This window comes from Lipomyces oligophaga (assembly GCF_038497815.1).
Source record: "Lipomyces oligophaga strain CBS 7107 unplaced genomic scaffold V1516scaffold_9, whole genome shotgun sequence".
In the NCBI taxonomy this organism is placed as follows: domain Eukaryota; kingdom Fungi; phylum Ascomycota; class Lipomycetes; order Lipomycetales; family Lipomycetaceae; genus Lipomyces; species [Lipomyces] oligophaga.
In genome coordinates this window covers 322377-340999 of record NW_027117793.1, presented here as the reverse complement: position 1 = coordinate 340999, position 18623 = coordinate 322377, and the positions used below count along the sequence as shown (strand labels likewise).

General features: G+C 42.2%; 5 protein-coding genes and 1 non-coding gene across 6 annotated transcripts; 3 read left to right on the top strand and 3 right to left on the bottom strand.

Moving 5' to 3' along the window:
• Positions 1-485: 485 nt before the first annotated feature.
• Positions 486-557, top strand: V1516DRAFT_t71. Its single transcript has one exon. It is a non-coding gene; the product is annotated as a tRNA-Met (tRNA).
• Positions 558-1256: 699 nt separating this feature from the next.
• V1516DRAFT_666640 (uncharacterized protein) lies at positions 1257-3240 on the bottom strand (the record flags this gene model as incomplete). Its single annotated transcript, XM_066920760.1, has 2 exons — positions 1257-1644; positions 1700-3240. 2 exons carry the CDS (start codon positions 3238-3240, stop codon positions 1257-1259), a joined length of 1929 nt encoding a protein of 642 aa, XP_066775222.1.
• Positions 3241-5076: 1836 nt separating this feature from the next.
• V1516DRAFT_697408 (uncharacterized protein) lies at positions 5077-6146 on the bottom strand (the record flags this gene model as incomplete). Its single annotated transcript, XM_066924086.1, has 2 exons — positions 5077-5222; positions 5339-6146. 2 exons carry the CDS (start codon positions 6144-6146, stop codon positions 5077-5079), a joined length of 954 nt encoding a protein of 317 aa, XP_066775221.1.
• A 3255-nt stretch (positions 6147-9401) lies between these two features.
• Positions 9402-11035, top strand: V1516DRAFT_585392 (uncharacterized protein). The gene is made up of 2 exons (XM_066919261.1): positions 9402-9632; positions 9689-11035. The coding sequence occupies exons 1-2, from the start codon at positions 9604-9606 to the stop codon at positions 10929-10931; spliced, it is 1272 nt and encodes a 423-aa protein (XP_066775220.1). The 5' UTR covers positions 9402-9603; the 3' UTR covers positions 10932-11035.
• On the bottom strand, positions 11036-13009 carry V1516DRAFT_585373 (uncharacterized protein). Its single transcript, XM_066919260.1, has 4 exons — positions 12782-13009; positions 12152-12728; positions 11425-12103; positions 11036-11373 (listed from the first exon to the last, which is right to left on the bottom strand). The coding sequence occupies exons 1-4, from the start codon at positions 12786-12788 to the stop codon at positions 11140-11142; spliced, it is 1497 nt and encodes a 498-aa protein (XP_066775219.1). The 5' UTR covers positions 12789-13009; the 3' UTR covers positions 11036-11139.
• Positions 13010-13247: 238 nt separating this feature from the next.
• On the top strand, positions 13248-18110 carry V1516DRAFT_681707 (uncharacterized protein). Its single transcript, XM_066923283.1, has 4 exons — positions 13248-16045; positions 16097-16360; positions 16408-16523; positions 16579-18110. Exons 1-4 carry the CDS (start codon positions 13299-13301, stop codon positions 18006-18008), a joined length of 4557 nt encoding a protein of 1518 aa, XP_066775218.1. The 5' UTR covers positions 13248-13298; the 3' UTR covers positions 18009-18110.
• Positions 18111-18623: the final 513 nt, after the last annotated feature.

The following is an 18623-nucleotide window of genomic DNA, read 5'->3' as shown; positions in this document are numbered from 1 at the left end:
AGAAGTGGATATGAAAAGGGCCGGGAGTTGAATAATTCAGTGTATCAGAAATTTAGCAATACAATGTTTACAAAGTTATTAAATAGGAAATATTGGATAACGGCAATGCCTTCTATGCGCGACTGCAAATACTAGAAAGGAATTTACCACACATAAATTAACAATCTTCAAATTAGATCGATTGAATATGAATGTCTGAAATCTGTTCCCGTTAGCTTGTAGACAATTCAAGGTCATCTAAAGTCATATAGCATTTGAATCATCATAGAGAGTTCTATGCTAAACTTATTAAGTTTTACCACAATAACTAAATATAATCTGGATTTATACATATTAGTTAATATCAGGAACCTCACACAATAATAGATATCATCGTCTAATAAAATATTTCGTATCAACTAAGAAAACATAAGCGCATTCGAAAAATATCATACCTCTATATGTTGGCTTCAGAATCTCTTCAAAAGAACATAAATAAAGTTTATAGCGATGTGGCGCAGTGGAAGCGCGCAGGGCTCATAACCCTGATGTCCGTGGATCGAAACCACGCATCGCTATTTAATTTTTTTTGGTATTTCAACAAACTTGTAAATGATTGCTCAATCCGCAGCCAGGTTAATTCTAAGAATTGATCTATGTATGAGATAATATTGTCGACAAATTTTTTTGCTTGGCCTGCAGAGAAGTCGGCGTTCACTCACTGAATTCGAAGCAATTAATTGCCAGTTTAAGCAAGGATTGGCAGAATGTAGGGACATTGAGAATACGTAATTTGCTGCAGATTCATAATTCTTAAATCGATATAAAATTTCAAAGGGAGCTGGATTAATGTGTCAAGTAATAGTGATCGGTCTAATTTGTCTTACTCCGTTAAGGATAGATTAGAGTATGTTCATACTATAGAGAACTTATAAGATAGAGAACTCTTACAATGCACTGTGTATCGGTAGCTGGGTAATTTCGAGGACAGCTAGGTTCAAGCAAGTATAAAATAATAGTAATGCCGGCTGTTCAGGGTTCCTCACATACGATGTATGAATGTTTCCCTTGCGCACCATGGAAAGCACCAAAATGCAATACATGGCGCGAGTCGCTGATTTATTTATTCCTAATTTCAGAAATTCATAAGAGCCAAGGTTGATAAACAACAATATGTACTAAAAACTTTATATCACACCAACTCCAAATTCAATTCTCCACCAATGAATACACCTTAATGATCATAATCTCTAGGTAAAACGACAGTAAAAATAGATTCATGATAGTAGTGATGGATCCCTCAGTCGTCGATTGGTTCGACGGTTTTGTAAGTGAGTTGTGGAAGCTGCGAGTGCGGCAGCAGCAGCTGCCGTCGCCTTTCGCTTGCGTTCCCGTGCTTCATGCTGAGCTCGTGCTTTAGCAATCTTACGATTGAGTCTGGAAGTAGGGCGCTCGTGCACAAGTTTTTCATGTCTATTACGAGAGTCCTTGCGGGGAAAAGTTTTGGTACACCATTCGTAAGTGCACTTATACCCTGATTTGCTGTGCTGATGTTTGATATGACGAGAACACTCGTTTCGGTTTGGAAACCCAACTTTGGACCAAGGGCATTTAGCAACTTTGCATTTAAATGGTCGCTCAATTTTTTCTTCTTCTATATGATTGCTGTTTATATGTCAGAAGAGTCCACTAAAATATTTAAAACTCATACTATACATACTAGAACAGGTCAAGAGTGGGGAATTTTTTTGGACAATGAGTACATCGATATAATCCTTTCTTCTTCCCCGGTCCAAGTTGAGACTCCAATGTATTGCTTTGACTTGATGATTGGCTTCCGGAGTTCCCGCTTTCTGATTCATTGTCCTCTTCGGTATCGTAGTCATGTTTATCAGACCCATACGAGCCATATAACTCGACATGATCTGTTGAACCATACATGGCCTCGGTATCGCTGTGAGTATCCATAACAACGCCGTACATGCCACTATCTAGATTATAATTATATGATGACGAGTCTATCGAGTTAAGTCCCCCAGCAAACGAGAACTGTCGGAATTCAACTGCTGGGCTACCATGGGGCCCACTACTCCGAGTGGTTGGGGCAGCTGCATTGTCAAAAGAGCGATATGGATCAAAGAGTGCATGACGCAGACTTCGACGGCGGGAGTTGCAAAAGTTAGTATCGTTAGTTCGACTTGGCTCGCTCTCGTAACCGCGCGGGGTCAACTCAATATTCGAAATTGGGGCGGTAATGGCAGCTGATGCGTTCAGCTGAGTGGAGCTAGTTCCATTAGCGAACTGATTTCCCATTCTCGGTTTCACAGAGGAAAGTAAAAACTTTATGTCATCACTCTCGCTCTTCATATCATCTTCGTCCTCATCGTCTTCTTCTTCATCATCATCCGCATCATTTTCAGAATTGAGCACTAAACGGTCTGATAGGCGGTCCGAGACTGCTGTGGCTCCTTCAGAACTATTGTTGTAAATGTATTCTGAACGTCCTATAGAGTTCGGTGGCAAAGAGGTTTCGTTTGGGGAAATTGAGTAAAATCCTTGATCTCCCGTGTTTGCCGATCGTTGTTGTTCAGGTTCAACTAGAGTAAAGCCCTGGGGTATGGATCCGGGATGTGAAGTAGGTGAAGACGACAACGTTGACAACGTTTGCCCCAGTAGATTTTTACCTGAAGGTAAGGGCGATGTATGCGCCGTTGAAAACGATGGACGAGAGTTTAGGATCAATTGAGAGTCTGAAGTGTGAGGTGCAAGAACTGGCCGGTTCACGGCCCGATCAACAACAGGCAGGTAGCTATTATCAATAGTAGGCGTTGAATGAAGAGTGCGGGGGATCGTAAACAGTAAATTGTTAGCACTTTCTAGAGCGGTTTGCTGCTGAATTGGATAAAAATATTCTGGTAATATTCCCATAACTCTTCCAGAAGGATCTTGGTTCCCGGAGTAATAGGTAGGAATGTTTGCTGGCAAGAACGAGTGACTAGAGTAAAGTAGGCCTGGAGGAGCAGTAGCGACAGCAGCACTAGCAGCAGTACTAGCAGGAACGGTAGATTCGACAGGGAGAGCAGAAGGATATACCGTTGGCATCATGGGAGTATCGAATCTGAACTGCTCCGATAGTCTGCGCTCAGCCAACAGCTCGGCAGGAACCGAAGACATTTCGGGAGCTGGGTGGTCGACAGAGGAATCGAGAGGAAAGGCAGCAGACCAGCTATATTCAACTGCAGATCTGCGACGGCCACTCATTAGGAGAAATGGATACGAAACAGTCGTAGCATGTAACGATAAATAAGTCTAGCAGTCTACTAGCGAGAGAAGAGGAGAGAAATGAAGGGAACTCATGAGATTATCTAGTAATCGGAGAGCTGGAGAGAGCCTACACCTAGACCTGACAGAGACCCCACCCAATCTATAGAAATTATTTTTCTTCTTTTTACTATACGCCTAGTTGGTAATGCTACCTTGGAAGTACCAGGCGCTCCACAGCCTTTTACCATGGTTTAGAATGTTTATCCCAAGCTATCAGTCGCATTTTCCCTCTCGTTCGAAGTATACCTCCCCGCTCAGGCTAGTCTCCTCTCGACCATCATAACGATAAAACTTTATTTGCCACGTGGTCTTATGTTCCTGCTGGTCGGGGCTTTTACTATACCTATTATGGAATAGTTGGTACGACACAGGCCGTGCTCGGTTAGCCACGTGCGCTGTTGTCCGAATCCGCCGCAGCTATTTCGGACCTTTTCCAATCTGAAGACAAAATGTTGTACCGGGTGTTATTTGGCCCGGACAAGACGAGCAAGGAAACTCAATGGACAAGAAGATAAATAGGTAAAATAGAACTGCTGAAGTATCTAACAGGGGAAGATTCCATTTCGGCCTTACCCAGAGATCACACCACAAGGTGAAGTCCTCCGGGCTGTCTGATCGCAAATCTTGGATTCTCAGACCTAGCTGCTTCAGTATTATCTGAACTCTTTCCCCTCATTTCGTCCGACCTCTATCCCCACTATTCTCCGTTGACTAAGAAACTTCATAACCTTCATAGACTGTAGTCTGCGCATTTGGGTCGAATTAGGCAATGCTGTGTATACTGTATTACCCAGTCAGTTCAACCAAGTCTCGGAGCTGCACTGCTTCTGCTATCTCGGTCTCTCTCGCCTCCTACTCCTATTTTTGATGTTGCTTTGCCGAACATCCAGCCACTATTATTGCTGTATTCGGCAGATTTGTTATTATACTTTTCTTTGATTGTTCAGAATAGTTAAGCAATTACTCAAATTTCAATTCATCAAGATAATCATGATTTTGCAGCCAGTTCAAATATTTATTGCTTCATAAAATAATATTAAGGTAGGCGTGGGTTCAGCAGCGTCATTCCTGCTCACAGTAAATATGTCCACGTTCCGAAGCTGAAATCTCTTACCAGTTCCGGCGTCGGAATTATTATTTTTCCGGGATCAGATCTCTCTCCTTCGCTCGACGGGCTGCAGATATTCCACGGACTCTGCGCTCAGACATTTTCTTTTGTTCTCAGTTACTTGTTCCGCATCGAACACAGCATCCGCAGTTTTCTCCTGGTTTTATCATTGATTCATTTACATAGACATTTGATTCGTACGCTCGGTATCCTCTCAATTCCAGTCCCTGGACTAGCAAGTATTTTAGTATTCTTGTCCTTGTCGTGCTACCAGTCCAGCTGCCACAAATGAAATGTTCCGGGATCCATGAATACAATACTTAGGGTCTTACACAATTTTGATTCCTACAGTCATTATGTCATTGTCAATGTCCCCTTCTCGCCACAGTCTTACCATTACGATCCACAAGTAATCACGTTCCGTCATCAGCAATGTGGTTCGTATCTATCTCGAGCAGTTAATTTTCTATGAAGATTCATAACCAGTACGTATCTGGCGCAATACGATTTTATAGGCACGCTTGCTGCCATTTAATAATCTCCACAGCTACAAATATGGCTAATAATAACAAGGGTTTGATTCACATATCAGCTCAAATACAGTAATGATTATTAAGCTGAGCCAGATGAGTGCATCGGCCTGCCAATATTCCTTCATCTACTGTTCATTCTGAGCCACGTTGTCTCTTGCTCCCATGTGGATTGCCGTCATTGTTGTTTTGCCATCCACCGCCTTGACCGTCACCTGGCCCTCCAGGCCCTCCCGGGAAGAATGCCGGATTAAAATGTGCTTGAGGAAATGAGTGCGGACCTAAGTCTATGCGTTAGCGAAACGTTATTAAAGGAGACCGATGGGAAGACAATAGTAAGTGATAGACGCACAAACATATATGCCAAAACCAGTCGGAAAAAGAAATGATCACTCACCAAAACCTCCCATTTGCATCATGTTGAATCCTCCGTCCATACCTCCTCTGCTCCCTCGGCCGCCACCCATTCCACCACGACCCATATTCATTCCGCCCCGGCCGGCGTGAAAATTCATCATATTCATAGGCATGCCATTGAACATAGGCATATTCTGCATCATCATACCACCAGGATTGCCAGGCCCTCCGATCATACCTCCGCCTCTGTTATTGTAGCCGCCGCGGCCTCCATAACTTCCCCTACCACCTCGATTATTCATTCCGCCTCCCCGCATCCCACCACCACCCATGCCGTTATTCTGATTCATCATGTCATTGCCCCGATTCAAGCGGAAGTTGTCTTTCGGAACCATTTTATATGGATTAGACGGTTGGTGAAAAACAGCATCGTATTTTGTAGTGTTTACAATGAAAACTCTGGTGGCCGTAGCAGCTTGTCGACTGAGAAACTCGAGGTACACATTTCCTCTAGACTTCCCGTTCGCTTTGTGTTCGTTAAAGGTAACTTCCTTCAGCTCATATTCTACTCCTGCTTGAGCAGCCCATCCCCGTACATCTTCCTCTGTAGTCCACCAATCCATATTTGAAATTTGGAGCGCAACAGTGGCATCGCGATCGACTGGTCGGCTGTCCGGCTGAGTATGTGCAACTAAAACTTGCCATTTGCTACCGTCGTTACCAGCAACAGCTGTGGAAGTAGTAACAGCACCGACCGCATTTTGACCCGCATTTTCAGACTTATACTTGGTTGAGTCAGACTCATCCGCGAAATCGTCGAGATCGTAATTGTAATCAATGTCTGTCATAGCCTAACAAAATTGTTGCAGACGCAAAAGTGTATTATTACCGTACAATCAAGAATAGGTACAACAACGTAGTTTGCACAACAGTGGCACTTCTTTTCTTCTTTCTTGTTTCAAAAAAAAAACAAATCCTAAGGTGTTCGTTAAATACAACACTAGACAGAAAACAGAGCCAGCCTTCACATAGTTATCGGGACAAAAGTGGACATATTCAGGTTCATCATACCTTTCGCAATAAAAAATGATCAAATCAATAAAAACAAACTAAAACAAAATAATTTCAATCTCAAATTAGTGTTCTGGAAGTATATTAGTAACGTGAAAAGATCATGAATGTTTATGGTCTTGTCGCAGGACGGAATAGATCGGATCCAGTGAATACAGGAAGAAATCCAGTGACATGCACGCGAAAAGTGCGATCCAGTAGATAAATGACTTAAAACAAACGCAAAGCAAGCAACAGCCCAAACAACAAATATATACCTAATTAATTGATACAAACAGTTATTGACACAGTATTGTCGCGTGGATTCTAACAAACAAATCATGTAAAAGCTTGGTCAAGATAGATTCTCAGAGTCGAAGATCGTCCCAAATCTTTATGCGTATTATTCGGTACTGCGAATATTACAGAATATCTTAGATGCACCTTCGTATGATTACGTAACAATCAGCCTCAGCGGAAATCCTGGTTTGTATGTACTGTCAGATATGTAAGAGGTATTATGTAATGATGCAATTATTATGTCATTTGTTACATAAGCCATATTGCCCTCTTTGGGTTTGTATGGGCGCCGATCTTGCACCGATTTGGTCAGTCAGGGTGATAACTCTGTGTGCGCCACTACGAGCTAAAAAATAAATTGGTCTTGGGCTGCGCATCGCAGAACTCCACAGGATTGATTGGAGCGCAGATCAGAGAGCTAACTTTCGTTATTTGATTGAACCAAGTTGTCTAGCTCTGGTTCTGCTTAATGAAAAGCTCGTTTTCCGAAAAGAAAAGCGAGCTGTACTGCTGCGACGGTGGATGCCACGCGGAAGTTCTCGCACGAATGCAATCTGCGTTTCTATTCACGAGGTTCAGCGGGAATTGATATCAGTAGTGCGCGTCTCTGGATAGGACGGCAGTAAGATTCCGTTGAAGTAATAGGCTAAATTATTGTTGTACGGTGGCCAAGCAGTGTATCTGCTTATTCCGAGAACTCGATCCACGATATAGGATAGAATGGATCGTACCATTCAAGCAACTATTCGTTTCTGCTTGCATGATCCACAGTTCTCATTACTGAATAGTTACATCATGGATCAGGGCAGGACGGATTCTACTTGCAGTTTTTAACGCATGTGGAAGTGAGCTAGAATCCAATTTTCCGGTTCTCTATCAAATTACTGTGCTTGCCACCAAACATTTTGGCTTTAGACTTCGCATTGGTTCTCGGTTAAAACGCTATAGCATGACAAGTTGAACAAACACGAGAAAACCGATGAATGGCCACCTAAGTCAGTTTCCAAGTGCTTAAATTTTCACGCTAATTTCTCGTCCACATGGTAGCCAGAAATATTCTTGGAAGTTTGGTTTGAATTCTAGAAACTCATTGTTAGGCTGTAGGCGACTATTTCTTCCTGCTCAATCCCATTCTGGAGTTTGTTTGGGTGTAAGAATTTTTTACCATTCGTATGTAGCTGCTTGGTGAATAGCTACCCCGCACATTGTATCTGATGGAAAGAGGTTCCTAATAGTTATTTGATTGAAGCTGATTGTGAGCAGTTATTGAATTTTTTTATTCGAATGTGAAGTATTTCGGATGCGATCAAAGACTGTAGTATTCATATTCTGACATCGTCAAAGATATCTAGCATTCCGCGACAACCTGAGTTATACAACTGTCCTATTTCCGCTTCCATTAATTGAATATCTTTCAATTACTGATTGTCAAGGTTCCTCGGTAAATAGTATGGTACGAATTAAAGCACTTCTGTAGCTACCAGGATCATTCAACTGTCTCCTCAATATTTTAGAGACAAAAATTCTACGCCGCTGACCGAAGGAATATTCCGTCGCCATCACGCTCGCCGTTACTGGTTTAGTAGGAGTAGCCCTGCGACGGAAGATTCCGCGAAAGGAAAAAAAATTCATTGTGCAGTTAATCGAGCGGTTCGCTGGGAAGAGAAGAAATAAGCGGCACATGGTTCTTGGAGAGGTTTGGTCAGATCAGGCGGAGAGAGGAAGACTCGTGCCAACCGAACGGCAAATTGGCACCGGGCCAGACTGCGCATGTGAAATGATCACAGCGAGACGACCGGTGAATAAGTTGACCATATCGTGCGAATAATTTTATCAGGCTATGAATAGAGATTTTACTCGAGCTGGGAATTATTGTAGAGAGACTGGCCGCTTTATTTAAGAAGCTGTTCTCCGTCGATCCCACCGTAAATGTTTTGGTCGGTATACATACGCATCTAACGTATCAAGCCTGTCTACCAGCATCGTTCAAAAATCTCGGTAAGAATGGCATCCCCTCTCTTGATTTGTTCACTTTTGATATGTGTTGCTCTGTCTTCCTCTTTCTCCAGCGCTCTCTATTGTTCTCCTTCTGCGTGTGTCAACTCTTGTGTCAAGCCCAGAATAGTTGACAGGAACCCGTTGGGAGATTATCCGTTTCTCTTTAAATTTACAATATGGTGGCTGTCCGAGATCCGGACCTGGCTCAGCTCAGCTCAGCTTCCAAAAGGATAGCCTGTCTCAATGTACAGACAGTCGGGGAGGGCAGAGCAATATACCTTCGCATGTTTTGACATCTGACTAACACGGGTCTTTGACAGATAAGCAAAACTCTTAACGTTCTGTCGATCACGATCACCTCCTGAACTTGTCTGATCAAGTTCTGTTTTGAGCCAAGCGTATTGCTTTGAAAGCCTCATTATTCCTTTCCCACCAGCTCGAAAGTCGAACTTCAAAGAGCGTGCTTGTATCTTGGAATCGCTGCTGACTGGTCAGATTGAGATTAAAATACTGTACTGTTTGCAATTTGATCTTCTCTCTGTTAGATCGCATTCATAAGTCGATACACTACTCTGTTGCCGTCGCCGTCTGCAATGGTTTTCACTGAACGCTACACTCGCCAGATCCGGGTTCTTGACCTTGTTGATATCCAAGATGCTTTTGGCGAGGCGAAATCTGCTTTGCATAGTAATCTCACGCATTCTGAAAAGTCGTTTGTTAAGCAACCTCTGATCCAAGACATGAAATCTTATCTTCTGGACTGTGACCGGCCTTTTCCTTCCTACTGTCCTAATGCCCAGGTCTTGCGAGTTGGACCCGATCTGGTCGATAGTCAAATGCATCTCATTACCTTTTTCAAATATCTTCCTCATCTCCGGGCTCTTGAGATCTGCGGTTCTTCATTTGGTCTTGGAAGTTTTTCTGGTCTAGCTGCCGCTGCTCATTGCCGGCACTTTCATGAGCTCACGATCACCTGCAACGCGTAAGTTATACTGCCACCTCTACGGTCTTTCTCTACTCTATATACTCATTATTCATATAGATCTCTGGACTATGAGAATGCTCATATTGCAAATTTTCTGAAAGCTCTTCCTCCAGATTCACTTCGCAAACTTACCATCAAAGGCATTACTCAGACATCTTGTCTTCGAAAACTCATGCAAGGTATCAATGCCCATTCGGGTAGTCTGACTTTGTTATCGCTACAAGGGACTTCAAAGCGATTGCTTTCGCTTCTTCCTGGCATCGGATTCTGCCCATTTTTGAAAAGCTTGGAGGTAATGTCATCTAGTAGTGCGCCGATGACAAACCGCTCATGCTTATCATTTGTGGCTTGGATGCTTTATCTTCCAAGTATTCAGAATATATCCATGATGGGTCACGACGTCGATTACATAATCCACGAGGCGCTTTCCCGGCCGTCGAATTCGATCAAGAGCATTAGTTTGGTAATCACTCGCCATGAAAATGTGTCTTCGTTCAGACAGGACCAATTTTTCCATAGTCTAGGTCTCTGTGATGAACTTGAGTCTATGTCGATTGTGGACAGTTTCAATATCTGGTCTTTGGACTCAATCGAATCCTTTAAACAGTCTCTCAAGCATCTGAATAACTTAAAGAAAATCAACTTGGACATCAAGGGACTAGCAGACATTGACTTGATCAGTATTCTGGACTCGGCCTTGTTGATCGAAGAAGTGCAAGTGAACATTGCCTTGACCAATCGACTTCTCAATTCTCTTGGTCCACACGTTCATCTTAGACTATTAATCAGTCACTCTCACCCATCAACGATCGATGGAAGCGCATTGCGAAAACTCTTTTCCCTACATGACGACTACGACGAGGGTGATAGCGATTACTTACCGATCAAGATCTGCGTCGAAGCTGGCAGTCGGATTTTGCGGCACTCCACGGAATATCTTTTTGTGTCCCATGAATGTCTCGACGGTCGTATGAAATGCGTTTATTACAGCGAGGGTGCGTCCTGCATTGAAGTTTTCGAGACCGGAATCGCTGAAGACTATGTGTCTGAACGTGTACCGCACACTCCAGAGTTAATTTCTAGCACCGGCGAAACGCTTCGTCAGAAACTAGATGACGAAGATGATTTTAGTCTCGATATTGCAAAGTCGAAAAACTCAATACTTGATATTCCTCCGGGTTGGTCGTTCCCCTTTGCGGTTCGACGAGCAAGCTTCTGCCCTTCTGATGATTCATCAGAGTTATCGGAAGATGAAGATGCCGTCGACCCAAATGAAAATATGGTCGATGAAATTATATAGGGTTGAGAGGTTTGGTTTTAGTTCGTTTTGGTGGTTGGTTTGGCTCGTTTTGATTTTTTTTTGGTGGGAGTTGGTCGGTTTTTCCAGAAATTAGAGTAGTAAAATTCTAGAAGATATATATTCCACATTAAAACTCACTTAACTCCACTAATTTCAAAGGTCCACAATTAAAACATATAAATCCAAATTAAAATATAATACAGTACACTTATAACATGTCAGAAGCTGTCCTCGCATCAATATCCATCAACGCTTCTTTATACTTTTTGGGAATTGTGACAGGCCTAAGATAATCTGGAGGAGAGATACCAAGTCGAATCATCATTATAACGATATTCCGAGCTTTGTCCTTCAGTGCGGTATTGTTAATTCCATAGAGTAGCTTAAGCTCATTAAATCGCGGCTTGATTAATGGCTCGCCATGTTTCACGCTCTGGGCTTCCTGTCGCAGGCTATTAATATCATCATCTAATTGACTGTCTATTCTACTTACTCGACTGATTTGAGACCATTGTGGTCCATATTTTAACACAGCCTTCTTTAGGGCTTCTTCCATGTCCATATTCCATCGAACGGAAACGTGTCGAGCCTTGGACACCGCATGATGACCGATATTAGCTCTCACTCGCCTATCTGTGATCTCTTCCGACAAACTCTCACTGGAAGATGTTCGTTGCCGTATTCTAAGTCGTGACTCAAATCCATCGTCAGTAGGTGGTTCCAGACCTGTTCGGATATCTCTGCGCATTCTCTTCGATTGAAAAGACCGCTCATAAATCTCATCATGTGCTCTAGCTGATTCAATCATCAAATTCGATCTAGCTAATTGATTTCCTGCGCTATCACTTGTCGGACTATCCTGAGATTCAAATTTAACCTTGATTCGGTCTGATTGTGGATCAAGCAATCGAGCACGATTAACTCTGTCATGCCCTCCATCTGTCCTCTCAAGTGCTTGTCGCTCTCCTGATCTCTGTTGTTCATACTCTACAGCCAATCGACTTGGAATTGTCTCATGTTCGTTGATAAAGTCATAGTCAATATCCATGTCACCAGAGGTCCGCATATCCGCAATCTGATACATATTTGTATCGGTCGATGCTTGTAAACCTTCATCATCAACTTCAGCAGCTTCTTGTAGTATTGAACTGCCGACTGCCAATCCTAATGGACTATATCCGTCAGAACAATACTCTTGTATCAACTAAAATCTAACTCACAACTCATCACCGCAGATAACAGCCCATATTTCACGGATCCATGAAGCCATAAATTCTAAAAAATCAAACCAAGAAGAAAGTTTTTCAAGATCATTCGCCAGCGAAGAAGATCTTTGACTCCTCATGGTGCTGCGGATTGTATCGAGGAACGTACTGTCCCGAGGATAAATATCGGCAAACAATGCATTAAACACTGCATCAGAATCCAGAGTAGCCTCAGAACCAGTTTCGCTCCTTTCAATCAAAAGAATCATCAATTGTAACCCCATTTGAATCTTGGCTTGTTCGGTGTTGAAATCCACATCGAGAGCAATACATGAAGGAAACGCATTATACAATTCTTCTAGATCATCCAATTTCAGTCTTCTATCATTTTCAATCGCCTGAGTAAATGATTCTCCGTAGGGATTGAACATCATAAGATATAATCCAAATTCACAGAGATTCAGACAGTTGAGAATTTGAATAAATCGCACAGTTTCGACGCCAGAATCCCGTAGTTCTAGAAGTCTTTGTTGAATCACCTCTAGTCGGATAAACTTATCCTGAATTGAAACTCCATAAATGTCTTTGATCACTAGCTGCCGCGTGAGTTGGGTCTTCTAACTATGTCTGGTTTCAGCTACTAACCAGTCATACTTACGTTGCAAAATCTTTAGTCTCCTCGCAAAAATCTTCTGCCTCGCATTTACGGCCTCCTCAGTTGTAAAATTTCTGGCCATGACTTGTTGATTAATCAGCATGTCAAAAGTGCTGTGCGCGAAGTCGCGAGCGAATTCAAGTCCATTCAGCATCTCCTCCATCTCGGCTGGCTCCATACTCGCGCTGATCCTTCTGGCTGGCAAACCAAGCAATCTATTTCGAGACGAAGAAAAATTTAACGGAATTAGTTGATGTAATATCTTCCTCATTGTCGCATTTGCTCCTTACATAAATTAGCATTTTCAGATACTACTTCTGTTTCATTACCTGCCCGGCCCCATCTCTAGTCTCACGTCGATCCATGCGGCATGTTCACGTGATGTAAACAAACTTAGTGTTCAAGCTCATCTCGAATCCATTTGGGAAGTTATCTAATAATTTATTGTCTTAGACGGAATTCCGCACCAAAGATAATCTGAAATCATTTTATTATATTTACAGATGAATGGAGAAGGTAGCTGATCATGGCCTTGGTAGAGCGGTCAAAGAACACCCTCATTTTCGCCTTCAGCTGAATTCTGTCGAAGTTTATCAAGCGCCGCCTTCTAGTTTGGATTTGGGGTGTTCGCCATTGGGCTCTGGTTCTGCGTTCCGGTTCGCGAAAGTTCCTATCGTCAATTTTTATGGTATCTCGGACACGGATCAGAATGTTTGTGCTCATATTCACGGCGTATATCCTTACTTATTTGTCTCTTACTCCGGATCGACGGATGCAAAACTAGTATCTGCATACATCTTTGATCTGTACAATGCGATCAATAATGCTCTGGCAGCTGCATTTCATTTGGACAACTCGAACGAATTTCAGAATTTTGTGGGTAACATAGTTCTTTGCAGGGCGGTTCCTTTCTATGGGTTTCATGTCGGTTGGTGCAACTACCTAAAGATATACATGTTGAGTCCAAGTCATATGGGCCGGCTTGCTGAACTACTGCGCGGAGGTTCGATCTTGAATACGGTATTTGAAATTTTCGAAGCACATATTCCATATGTGCTGCAATTTTTAATCGATTTTAATTTGTATGGTTGCGGTTGGATGAATTTGTCCAAAGTTCGATTCCGAAGTCCTGTACCTCCGCGGCGCGTGAATCCTTCCGTGTCCTACTTCGAGTGGACAGACGCAACTATCAAGCCCGAGGAATATTGTGCTTCTGATGAATTCCCTCGTAGGTCTTACAGTGCTTTGGAAATTGACATTCAAGCAAGTGATATTTTAAATCGACTAGATGTTAATTTACGAAATATACACGATGGATTTGTCGAGAGGTCATTAAAAATACCTCAGGATTTCAAATACGTGAGAAGTATAATAGAACTATGGAATGATGAACAGAAACGTCGAAAAGACATGAATCGAACAAGATTAAATATGGATGTGATTAAAAGTAGAAATTACGATTATCATTGGTATAATGAAACTGAGCATATCGAACGTTTGAAGAAGAAAATCAGCGAAGACCCTGCTATTTTGGACTTCGAGACATTTGGGAAACAGCAGGATAACAAGACTCCAACAGTTTTTGAAGTTGTTGATTCTATGTTCAAGCCATCAGCTGCTTTTACGGAAGTCTCCTTTGATTCGTCATATGATGACAGCTTTTGGGATAATCTTGATCAAAAGACAATAAATGAAATTGACGACTCTATTTTCAAGCACAGTAATGAGCAGAATTATTTTTCAATTCCTGTGGTTGATCAAGAGATTCCCCTTGCGCAATCATACCTTAAAAAACGAGCCCTAGACACATCTAGCATTGACGAATCTTCATCAAGTAAATCGGATGAACTTGTACCAAAGTATGATCTGGTGAAGGCCACTAGAACAGAGTCGATTTATGATTTTACATCAGTTCACAAGTCCTCACCTAATAGTCTAGCACGTGCAAGACGGACAATGCGATTTATTGAGTATCAAAACGAAAAACAAGAAAAATTATCCATTTCGCCTTTAACGTCTACTTCTGCATTTCTGTCGTTAACCCCTGAATCAAGATTGACGACATTGGAAAAAAAGGTCTCTACCACGTTTGGCTTGTCCAATAAAGTGATTGTATATCCAGAGCAGCCAATACGATCTTCTGGTATTCTGGATTCGCTATGGGACCTAGGTCAGCCAAAAATTATTTATCAGAAACCTATATATAGAAATGATAAAGATGTTCCAAAACGTGCGCGCGAGTATGCAGGCAAATCATTCAGGTTAACAGGTAGTTCGTTGTCGTATCTACCAGACTTCACGGCTGGATTAGAGCGCAGTAATATGCCTACATCTGTGGACCATTCGTCAAAGATTAGCTTATGGCAATTTAGCGTGAAACCGCCAACCAGAAATTTAGTTCAAAATTGGTTAGTTGCCAATTCCCAAAATTCTAATACCAATGTATTAGAAGCCAAAAGAAGCGGATCACAGATCGAAGGCCCAACGCTTGAAACTCCAAGATCTGAGAACAAATCAAAATCATTCAGCTTAACAAGCACAACGATGTCTATATTAAGTGTTGAAATTCATACTGAAGTCCGTCACGGCCTTCAACCCGACCCTGAGTATGATCCTATAAGTTTCATAGTTTGGATGTTCCAATCATCTAAAACAAGACTTGATAACTCAGAGACTGATCTTCGGACTGGAATTCTATTAGTTAATGAGAGCTCAACTACTTTCTATAAGTTACAGCGAGTGTACGGTTCAAAAATACAACTACATTCTAGTGAATTAGAATTAGTGAATTCTTTGGTTCATCTTGTTCGCACCTTAGATCCAGACATTCTGGTCGGCTTCGAGATACAAAGCTCATCTTGGGGATATCTAATCGAGCGAGCGAATATGGAATTTGATTATGATCTTTCCGAGGAACTTTCACGAATCAGAGAGATAAATAATAATACACTCAAACGAAGACCGGATGATAAATGGGGAACCAGGAAAGCTACGTCAATCAATATTCCAGGACGGCATGTTTTAAATATTTGGCGATTACTCCGAGGATCTGTGAGTTTACTGCAGTATTCTCTACAGAATTGTGCATTCCAGTTATTAAAAAGACGAATTCCGTATTATTCTGCGCACCAACTGAGAGAATGGATGCAATCTGGCAATATCGGCGCAATGAAAAGAACTATAGAATATTTTTTAAGTAGAGCACAACTGAATCTTGAATTTTTGAAGGATCAAGAAATAATTGAGAAAACATGGTGGGTTTCTGTTTTATCGGTGCCTTGATATTCAGTCTTAACAACAGTTAGTGAGCAAGCGCGAGTGATTGGTGTTGACTTTTTATCAGTGATTCGTCGTGGATCACAATTTCGCATCGAATCATTGGTTTTTCGGATTGCTAAAGCTGAGAATTATATGGTTTTGTCCCCATCGCGTGCTCAGGTTGGTCAGCAAAATGCTCTTGAATGTCTACCACTCGTGATGGAACCAAAGAGTAATTTTTATACCGATCCAGTGGTTGTACTTGACTTCCAAGCTCTTTATCCTTCAATCATGATTGCTTTCAATTATTGGTAAGTTTGATACAATCTCATCCGGCTTAAAGCTCATATGCGTTTAGTTATTCAACTTGTCTGGGAAGAGTCAAGCCATGGCTTGGTCGTAACAAACTCGGCGTATTAAGAGATTTGGAAATTCCGAAAGGATTGTTCAGTTTATTGAAAGATGATCTCACAGGTAAGACAGTTTTTTCTGTTCAAGGTGTGCAGATTCTAATACATTGATAACACAGTGAGTCCAAACGGCATGATATTTGTGAAATCAAATGTTCGGCAATCACTACTTTCCAAAATGTTGAAAGAGATTCTTGAGACTCGTGCGATGGTTAAGGCCGAAATGAAAGGATTTAACGAGCCATCTCTTCAAAAACTCCTCAATGGGCGACAACTAGCACTTAAATACATTGCAGCAGTTACATATGGGTATACGACAGCATCGTTTTCAGGACGTATGCCATGTGCAGAAATAGCGGATGCTATAGTTCAGACTGGCCGTGAGATCTTAGAACAGTCGATCCGATTAATCAATCAGGATACTGAATGGAAAGCTGAAGTGGTCTATGGAGATACTGACAGTCTATTTGTGCATCTACCTGGACGGTCCAAAGATGAGGCATTTGAGATTGGAAAAGAAATAGTAGATAAAATATCTGCTAAATACCCTAGTCCAGTCAAGTTAAAGTTGGAGAAAGTCTACCTCCCGTGTATTTTACAAGCCAAAAAGAGATATGTTGGATTCATGTACGAAACTCCGGCTCAGAAAGAACCAACGTTTGATGCAAAGGGAATGGAGACTGTGAGACGAGATGGAACGCCGGCTGAGCAGAAGATAGAGCAAAAGCTGTTGCAGATCTTGGCAGAGAGCAGAGATTTATCAGCTGCTAAAGAATATTTTTGTCGGATGTGTACAAAGATTATGCGGGGTAGAGTTTCTGTGCAAGATTTCTGTTTTGCAAAGGAAGTTCGAATGGGAACATATAGTGATCATGGCCGACTCCCGCCAGGAGCAAATATTAGCGCGCAGAAAATGGCACAGGATCACCGGGCGGAGCCTCAGTACGGAGAACGAGTTCCATACGTGGTAATCGCTGGTCCGGCCGGATCGCGTCTAGTCGATCGCTGTGTCTCGCCGGAGACGTTTCTAGCTAATGACGCTATGTTTTTAGATGCAGAATACTACATCACAAAAAATTTGATTCCTCCTCTTGAGCGAATTTTCAATTTAATGGGAGTCAATGTGCGAGCATGGTATGATGAGATGCCCAAGGTCAATGTAATTCCGTATCGCCTACACAACGCCGAACAAGGGCTGACTGCAAGACGTCCGCAAAACAGTACATTGCATGCATATATGCGATCTGCACAATGCATAGTGTGTAAAAGCACAGCTGCGACGGATATCAGCAGGATGTGCGACAGCTGTCGGAAAAATCCGGAAGGTGGGTATTTCAACATGAAATCTCGCGAACGGTTGCATCAGCAGCGACTACTGAAGTTAGAACAGGTATGCAGATTCTGTACAGGCCTTTCAAATGCTGAGCCGATCTCGTGTGAGTCGAGAGATTGTGGGATTTATTATGGACGGAAAAAGGAAGAAGCAAAGATATCAATTGAAACCAGATTATGCCAAGAATATGAGCAAAAATTCGATTTGTCATGGTAATACGATATAAGGGAGTTAAGGGTGTGAATTTGTACTTATAGTGTAATGTATAGTGTATGTAATGTATTATAATTTATAGCATTAATGAGAAGTATGCAACCACGTGATGCGTAAGTGTTCATTAACAAGCAATAGTAGGATCCTAATCAAGAAATCGGGATAAGTTTGACTATGAAATAGATTCATACTCATACGCCATGCCTTCCAATTTGCCACGGCAAAAGTATCTCGACACTTTAGAAAATGAGACTGAAAGCGGAGAATGTTGAAGAGCACAAACAAAATGAGATCCACAAAAACAAAATGAAATTACCGAAAAGAAGACAATGATTCATTTAGCAGCAGCAGCAGCAGCATATGCAGCAATCGCAGCAATCAGACTCTGTCCTATGATAATGGGCATGTGTGTGGACTGGCGCGACACTACCATAGTAACCATAAGAAGGACCAGCAGCATATGCAATAGGTAAAGCAGGACGAGGAGCAACGACAATTGTAGTACCATGATGATGACGATGACCGCCAAAGATACCGCCGTGCTGGTGGTGAGGACCTCCATGATGATGGCCGCCGAAGTGACCGCCGTGGCCGTGGCCCCCAAAACCTCCGTGTCCG

Coding starts and splice junctions, on each gene's coding strand:
- V1516DRAFT_585392 (XM_066919261.1), top strand. CDS start 9,604: ATGAGCTCACGATCACCTGCAACGCGTAA. Junction 9,633..9,688: donor CGATCACCTGCAACGCGTAA/GTTATACTGCCA, acceptor TTATTCATATAG/ATCTCTGGACTATGAGAATG.
- V1516DRAFT_585373 (XM_066919260.1), bottom strand. Junction 12,104..12,151: donor GTTATCTGCGGTGATGAGTT/GTGAGTTAGATT, acceptor TGACGGATATAG/TCCATTAGGATTGGCAGTCG. Junction 11,374..11,424: donor AATGGTCTCAAATCAGTCGA/GTAAGTAGAATA, acceptor AGCCTGCGACAG/GAAGCCCAGAGCGTGAAACA.
- V1516DRAFT_681707 (XM_066923283.1), top strand. CDS start 13,299: ATGGAGAAGGTAGCTGATCATGGCCTTGGTAGAGCGGTCAAAGAACAC. Junction 16,046..16,096: donor GAAATAATTGAGAAAACATG/GTGGGTTTCTGT, acceptor AACAACAGTTAG/TGAGCAAGCGCGAGTGATTG. Junction 16,361..16,407: donor ATGATTGCTTTCAATTATTG/GTAAGTTTGATA, acceptor ATATGCGTTTAG/TTATTCAACTTGTCTGGGAA.